This window comes from Acanthisitta chloris, unplaced genomic scaffold (genome assembly GCF_000695815.1).
Source record: "Acanthisitta chloris isolate BGI_N310 unplaced genomic scaffold, ASM69581v1 scaffold2224, whole genome shotgun sequence".
Lineage (NCBI taxonomy): Eukaryota > Metazoa > Chordata > Aves > Passeriformes > Acanthisittidae > Acanthisitta > Acanthisitta chloris.
Window position 1 is genome coordinate 5,849 of NW_008667464.1, and position 8,803 is coordinate 14,651.

The 8,803-nt window shown below is 39.7% G+C and overlaps 1 protein-coding gene across 1 annotated transcript; it reads right to left on the reverse strand.

Annotated features, from left to right (window-relative positions):
• Window positions 1-154: 154 nt before the first annotated feature.
• RAD23B (RAD23 homolog B (S. cerevisiae)) lies at window positions 155-8,573 on the reverse strand (the record flags this gene model as incomplete). The annotated part of the gene is made up of 5 exons (XM_009072491.1): window positions 155-268; window positions 2,038-2,214; window positions 2,607-2,734; window positions 3,818-3,941; window positions 8,446-8,573. Coding segments are annotated over 5 exons (671 nt in total), but the record flags the coding sequence as incomplete, so codon positions are not given.
• Between the last annotated feature and the right edge of the window lie 230 nt (window positions 8,574-8,803).

Sequence of the window (8,803 nt, forward strand, 5' to 3'; positions counted from 1 at the left end):
GTTGTTTCTAGTAGCAGTTCCATCAGTACAGAAGACTCCCACAAACCAAAAGCTTTTGTCTCAGTTAGGTATTAACTATGTAGTAGTTAGACAATCCCAGTGAACAAGGTTAGTGTAATGCACTGGTGTGAGGTGTGAAATAGAAAAAGTTCTCTCAGTCTTCATCGAATTTCTGTTGCAGGAGAAAGTTGGCAGCCAAGTTTTCATTCTTCTCACAAGCAAAATACGCCTGTATCACAAGTCCTTCAGGAAATCCTAACGCCTTCAACTGCAGGAAAGAAACACATTTAGAAAGCACGTTTTGTGTATTAAGCTTCTTTGTATGTCTGTGTGTCTTGAGACGTCCCTTGAACAATTACTGCCTTCCTGAACAAACACATTGCTGCCTAGCTCAATACAGCCTTCAGTGAGCAAAAAGTAAGGTGTTGCCTCTGTCCTTAGCAAAAAGATTCTGACTTGAAAAAGTGATTTGAGTAAGTCTAAATGAAGCACTATAGAATATGTCGCTTCTTTGGTGAGACAGCAAGTCACTACAACAGACATGAGTCACAGTAATATCAGGAAAGAAAAAACAATACTTAAAACAATTATATGGAGCTCCAAAGGGCTAACAAAAGTCACTTGGAACAAGAGCTCACAATCTGTAATCTATCTAGTAGGTAGCCCAACACATCACATTAAGAAGTGAAAGTCCAGTATAAACAATTGAAAGTATAGCTTAAAAAAAAACCTGACTACACTTTGCAGCCAAGAGAAGCAAATCTGTTTTTCAGAAGTCAAGAACTAATGCATGCCTGTGACACAGTGATGACAGGGCATGAGAACACCAAAGAAGAAGTTATTACTGTGCCAAGGGAAATGGGTTTAGCCTGCACTTAGAGGCAGTCAGCAAACCAACCCTTGTTTTGGCCAAAGGCAACTCCAGACAACTATTTGGGGGTTCTCTTAAGATCCTCACAGCACCTGCAAGGCATTTCACATACAGGACAGATCAAATCACTTTGAGGAACTGTGTCCTATTATCCCTCATCAACCACTCTTGGATTTTCTTTTGTGCTCCCAAACAGCATGAATGCATCAGCTGTAACATTAAGGCACTTAAATTCTGAGGTGTGTCTTTCATGGAAAGCAGAAGGAGCACACAGGTCTCTGTTGGGTTTTATAACAGACTGCAGAGGTAATAATGCTCTGCTGCATAAAATGGTTTTGAAAGGAAATGCAGCAGACTAGAGGAGATCATCTGTCAAGATGTTCATGGACACACAATTTCAGACTAATTTTATTAATTGTCAATTTCCTTGATATTTAGAGAATTGACACCTATATTCAACAGTTATTTTCTGATGTTCCTTACACAACCTTTTGCTTTGCCAGCTGAAAAAAACCATTGAGATACAAAACCACTACCACAGTATGGCAGAGGTCCCCTGGTTTGTCCTAAGAAAAAACCTTAAAGGCATTGCCATCTGTGCAGATCCATATTCAGAGTTACAGACAGTATTTATGAATGCAATATACAGCCCCCAAGTATATTTTTATAGACATGTTTACTGTATTTTCAGAAAGCTGCAAATAACTAATTCTCATGGACAGACAAATAACCGGGTAAAGCTTTGACTTCAACTATCTTCTTAACTATGAGCTTTCTTACTATCTAAGTACTTTGCAAACAGTGCTCACATAGACATAGCTTTGCACCTGGAAACCTATCACAGCATGATCTAGAACAGCACTGGCCAAGGCTTTTGCAGAGGAATTACTGCCTGAGTTCCCATTCCTGAGGGAAACCCATTCAGCCATCAATTATCAGTCTCTGACCACTTAGCAGCCTCTGCATCGTCTCAGAAGACAGATTTAAGGTATTTTAGACTCAATTTGAAACAAGTCTACAACAGCTTTGAAACATCAAATAAGAGAACATCAAAAATTATGCAGAACTACTGAGCACAAACAAAGTTTAAGCTATTTCTTTAGCATGCACTGGAGTCAACACGCTACAGCAACAGCCAAGCAACATTTCAAAGAAGGAAGACTTACCCTTTCTATAGCTTCTTTATCCTGAGGTGTTATTTGAATATAGTTCATGTGATTAATTCCAGCATCTGCTACTCCTCCAGTGCTGGTACCATCAGCACCAGCACTTAAACCCTGGTATGGCTCTGAAACTGGTCCATTCATCATATGAATAAAATCTTCCTGGTGCTGGCTGATTTGCTGTGATGAATGGAAAGATAAAAGAAATACACATAATTTAACAACTCATGTTTAAGCCTGGCAACAGACAAGGAAAAGTATTTATTATCAGATGATTTAGTCAAAAGAATGTGTACAAAGTACATAGAGAAAAATTATTACATCTAACCATAAGAAATGCAGTTTCATGTTTCAGTTCAAGTGATCCTTTCCTCTTCCTGATCAACTCTTATAAAGAGTCTCAGACTCACGTTTAGTGTCACAGAAAATATGTTCTGCACAGCGACAACTGCTGAAAAGCCAACAATAGAATGTTGTAGCTGCTAGTAACATACTATCCCAGGTAACATCAACACCCTCTTGTAAAGCTCCATGAGAATTATCAGGCATTATTCTCCTGTTTTAAGATTCACCTGCAGTAGTTGGGGGTTTTCCCGTCCAATCTCCTGTAGCAATGCTGGTAACAGTGAAGGATTTTGCCGGATAATTTGTCTCATCTGATGGAACTGAGGCTGATTTCGTAAAAACTCAAGTGGATGTCCTGAAAAACCAATGGGATAACACTTTTTTTTTTGACAAGTCATGAAGAATCTGAATAAAACACACACCCCACACTGTGACTGTATATAGAAACAGGACATGAAGGTGCACAATACAGCCCTCACTGAAGGTCAGAAGAGCTTCCTCACACTGACTCACGCTAGTTTTAAGCAAGATTTCTTTATACTACAGTTAAACAACTTTTTCTTATCACCCAGTCTTAAGATCCAACAGCCTCCTGTCCTTCATCCTCAGAACTCTGCCTCACCTCTGAGCAAACTCATTCGTAGACACCTACCCAGGCTACTGTGTTGTCTCTGCCTCCTGCAATAGGTCAGTTCTGACTCAAGTGAGTCTTACCTTCCCATGCATCCTATACGGTTCCTCACTGCTGTGAACATAGTGTCTGAACTGCTCTGAAATATCCCAACCCTCCATTTACAGATCATGTTATGTGTGCCTGCCACTACTACCTGTATGTTTAACACTCAAGGTTTACATCTTCTACACCAGATCTGCCACAGCCTAAGACAGACCTTTCCTACTCCTTCATAATGCTCCTTTCCTGTATTTACCTCCCTTTAAGGCAGAGTTCTCCACTGTGGGCACCAACCACTGTCAGTGTGCTGCACTGCTGTGTGCTGGGCCATCTCTAGGTCCTTCAGGTGCTACACTTCATGGCCTAGTTGCAGATTAATCCCTTGATATTCTAACTTCCAAGTGGTAAATATATTAGTACCGTCATAGTTGACAGTGTCCAGTTAGCCACAGAGTAGGAAGCCCAGAGTTCAAGTGAGAGAAAACAACCCCATCCACATATGGTGGTCTTACACTTAAATCCAGAATACTGAATCAAAGAACTGTGAAAGTTCACTGGTTTTTTTGAAACCTCATGCTTCATTGCAGATGTATTGACATACAACAAGCCACTTGTTCCAGGAAAGTACCACAATTGGAATTTCCATGTTACAGCTCTGATGCAATTCCCTTCGATCTGTTCACAAGCACCAGGAATGGAAAGATGCACTAAGAGACTGATTAAGTGCATGTGTTTATCACACCCTCTCAAATACAACCTTCTTACCTCCTGATGAATGAGTAGTGGTAGATGAAGTTGCTACTGCTGCTGCCATTGATGAAGATTGAGAGGCACCAGTACTTGTTGTCTGAAGGGATTCAGCCACACAGTGATTATCTCCAGGTATACCCTAAAGCCACAGTTCACATAATTATCTACAGAATGCTCAAAGATATTTGTTTCAACTGCATTTATTATTTGGTTTTCTGAAGGAAGGAAAAAAACCCACCTTAATGCTTTCACTGCAAACATAAAGCAAGATGCTGTGATAGGAACGCAGTTACAACTGACAGGGAACACTGTGAAAAGAGTATTTTTTGACAAGAAAAATGTGTGGTGTGTAGAGCAAGGTAGTAAAGAATGCACTGCATCGGTTTAAAACAGGTTTTACTCCATAAAAATTACTTGCTTTGAATCCTGTTCTAAGATAATTGATAGGAATGAAAAAGTTAAAGTAAATATACAACATGTAATAGTGTTATGCAAAAAAAGTTGTATTACAACAACAGAACAGCAGTACACATTGCCCAAATTATCAATGCTACACAATCTGTTAAGCAACTGAAGAGATGTAAGAACACAGCTCTTGGGACTTCTTTCCTCAATACAAAATGCAACAGCATGACACCTGCCATTTACTGCATCCTAAGCCTCAAAAGTTCTGTATGTCACCAAATTTTAGCAGTTAAAAGCCAGTTAACTTCCCTTTTTTTTTAATTTAACGTGTGCAAACCTTACGCAGGAACTAATTGCTCAGGGTAGTGAAACTGACAAAGCTAAAAAAAGAACAATTATATTAAACCTGAATGTGGTTTATACAACAAAGCCACACCTTACTCTACTCCCTTTCTCCTGCACTGGAATCCTTCAAACTTCTTACCCTAACCTTGCCTTCCCCACTGTAGTCTTGTACCAAATTTGTCCTTTCAACCTTTCTCCCTGAAGCCTGGAAACTCAGGCAGCTTGGCATGGGACAGCAAGGAAAATTCTTGTGTGACAGCAAGTCCTGGCAGAAGAGCCCAGGGAAGTTACCCATCAGGAACCCAATTCAGCTCTGAAAGAGTCAACTCTACAGAGCAGCAAAGCTTCTGAGACAGACAGAGTGACAGTGGGGGTGCTGTGTTTAACCCAACTCCACAGGAGCAAGACTACACAAAATCATCTGCCTCACAACACTCACTTTCCAGGGCATCAAAAAACTTCCAGTTTTTTACAGTGTTCCAGCACATTCAGTCCGGTTAAGTCAAGAAGGCAGCAGCACCGCTCTAACTGAAATACATGCCTCAAAAGGCATCCTTCAGTTTGGGAACCACAAAATATAAGGAACAGGGTGAGTGGAAATATTACAGAACTGTAATGTAACCAGACAATGAAGAGGTTTGTCAAGCCTACTAGAGAAATCACTGGTAGGTAATGTAGACCAAAAGTCCTGCTGTAACATGTCCTTCACATGGTATGTTCACCACTATAGCTGAACAAAAAGGGGCAAATACACAGCTAATACGAAGGCCACATCTCGAAAGGAAGAACGGGACAGTGCTTGAGATAAAACACTGCCTTATTTGTGTGTGATAAGAAGCACATTAAGGTATAAATCACTTAATCATCATTTAAACAACTCAGGGGAATAAATGGAAGTTTTCCCTGTCACACACTTCATTACCTTCATACGGCTCAGTAGAGTTTGCTACACATCCCACCCTGCACAGTGGGGGAGGAAAAAACTCCACTCATGGTATCATTCTGAGGTAACTCTCTCTTATCAGTGGCTTACAGAGCACTGCTTAAATACCTTTTCCCATCCAGTCAGTCACTTCTGTGAATCCAAGTATAATGTAGGAACATGTATTAACCTAATGTAGGTTAATCTTATGAAATTACTAGCTGATTTCATCTACTCACAGGCAGATGACATCACTGCAATCATGTGCTTGTTTAAACCTTGGTTTTGCTCTTGAAGGGCAGCACCATGTACACTAGTTCAACCAAGTTTACTCAGAAATTGTCATCTTGAACACCATCTTAACTTTACAAGCTCGAAGGATCACTCTCCAAATAACGGAGACAAAAGGCCACTGCTGCCTTATGGTGGATGAAACTGTTTACTGGGTGATTGAGCACTATGGCAGTTTTCACCTGATGTTGCTCTCCACAGGGTAATAACCACATCAGGCCCAGACCAAAGGCCTGGAAACAATAGAGAAGAGACTAGACAACGGAACAGTTCCAGTTGAAAGATATCTACAATGATCATCTAGTCAAACTGTCTGACCAATTCATGGCTGACCAAAAGTTAAAGCCTGTAAAGGGCATTGTTCAAATGCCTCTGAAACAGTGACAGGCACAAGACACTGAACCACCTCTCCAGGAAGCACGTTCAGTCTTTGACTATACTCACAGCAAATAAATGTTTCCTAAAAATTTCCAAAATAAGAGGCTGCAATCAATGGTTCAATTGTTGAAGAGATGACAAGACTCCTTCCTAACTAGGGGTTAGGAAATCCTTGGGTCAAAGAGAGATCTCACTGTAAATGCCTGCAAAGATGAGTCTGGGGCACAGAAAAACAAACAGCCTCTTTTGGAATTGAGACCTCCTTCCATGACTACAGCTCACAGACAGAGGATCATATCAAGACCTACAGTGATGAAGCCACGAAAACTGAACAGCTTGTCATCTGAACCATGGACAAGTAGAACCTTCAGGGCTCACCTGAGGAGCAGCTATGCTTTTAGCGTAGTCAGGCTCTTGACATTTTCTTTCCAACACTTTACAAGTACCTTTGGTGTTCTGGTTCTTTAAATCAGGACAATGGTACACACTTACAGATCTCAACATTCAAATCCTACTCTACAGATTAAAATAAAGATAACACTGATGGTAATTTGAAGCAGGTAATGTAAAGGGTCAAAGAACAGTGTCCTAAGTGGACTGGTATCAACTAAAAAGAAGCTTTTTTGATGCAGCAGGACAATAAGGAACATATTTAGGGCTCAGCAGATCAAGACCAGTTAGAATGACCATTTACAGCAAGAGGATTTTTTTAGGACAACAGAAGACTGACAGCTAATGTGGTCTCCAAGAGCAAGACCATGCCTTCCCATTCCCTTTTCCAGCAGGAAGAGTAAGAACACAAAAAGATTATCAGTAAAGGATAACATGAAACACAAAGCTTACAGAACAGAATGATCCATTTGAAACACAGAACCTACTGAAGGAGTAGAAATGAACTGCTCAGACCACCCAATCTATTTGGCAGATTTGACATGTTGAACTACTTCCTAGGGATTTTCTCTGTTCTGAACTTCCTTAACAGAAATAAACTGGAGGAGGGAAATACCAGACGGAGTGTACAAGAATTGCACACTGTATAGGACTGCCACAGGCACAGAAAGCCCAACAGTTAGGGGAGGCACTGAATTTATGGTGTATGTACAACTAGATGAACAGTAAAATCAACATTTTTAAGGCACAAAAGACAAATGTTTGAGATTGCAGACTTACGGCAGGTAGTTGGTAGCTACTGCATTCACCCTTGGTTGGCCTAATACTAGATGAGAATGGAACTTTTTACATTCTTGTACTCAAAACATTTGTTGCCAGTTTAAAATCTGAAGGTGACAAAGTCTTGGGAACGTTAATATAAGTAGCAAGCAAGCCAGTGATTTGCAGTTGTGACTACTGAAGAAAAACTTCGCTGTCAAACATAAAGTTTGATGACTGGAGGTAAAGATGACACTTTTGTTAACAATCTATCAGACATTCAATCCACGTGTATTTTTCAAAGACTTGTTCAAGGTATTCAGATTTTCATAAAGTTCATTTCTGGAAAAAGTAAAAACCACATCAGGGGGAAAAAATGTTATGTCAGAGTGAAAACTAGATGTACTGGGAATATTGATTAAGCAACAAGATCACAGACAGATTCTGTGGTGGTTACAATTCACCTGTGAGACTAAGGTACACAATGAGAAATAATCCAAAAAGTCCCTAAAAGACAACTCACAGGATTTCCATTAAAGTGAAGTTAGTCTTCTGTTTCTTCTCACACCAATGAAGTTCATTTCACTCTTCAAACTGTATTTATCAAATGACAAATTGTTTCTTCTCTAAAACACTGCTTAACTTAAAATACCAGTTAAATTAAGCATACATCAAAAAACTTTGTTTAGAAAATATATGAAGAGCACTGTGCATTATCAGTAATACTAAGGAACTGGAACTTGAAAAAATACCTAAGTGATGCTATAGCCACTGATGCAAAAGTACAAGTAATGCACTAATGCTGTCACTAAGGTGTCACACAAAACCACTGAGCCAACCATGGGCAGTTAAAGTATCACTGTAACTGGTCATATTTTACATACATATCCATATAAATTGAAAAAGAATGAAAGCAAAGAAGTGATAGAGGTGGTTAGGGATGAATTCAGTGTTTTCTGTAACACATTATGACCCTCAAAATCTGAACATCATCCTTCCAGACACTCTACCTAGAGACACTACTCCTCCGTGAACAGGTGTTGCTCTCATTGACTGGACAACATTCAAAACAACACCTACATCAAAGTGAAAGTTATGATCTGGGAAACATAGAAAAGGGAAAGAAGAAGGTGTAGGTTAGAAAACAGCTCACCATTAAAAGGTATTCCACCGCTCTGTCAGGATTGTTGAAGCTGGCCCTCAGCGCCATAATTACTTGGTCTTGTTCATAGCCCATTGACATGATCTCAGCCACCATATTCTCATAGGACTGACCTGTCACTAGAAGTTACCATTTTAAGGGAATAAGAAGAAAAAAAAAAAAAAAAAGCACAAAATGTTTGAATGGATAAATCTCATTTCTGTCCAAATCTGAGTCATTCATTGAGAAATAAAGAGTAGCTCGTATTTAACATGTCATGGTTCTGCGGCTTTAGCTCCAAATATATTCTGGTGGTTTCATTATGAATTTGATTGGAAATAATTAACACAATCTAAATTTCTACTGACAA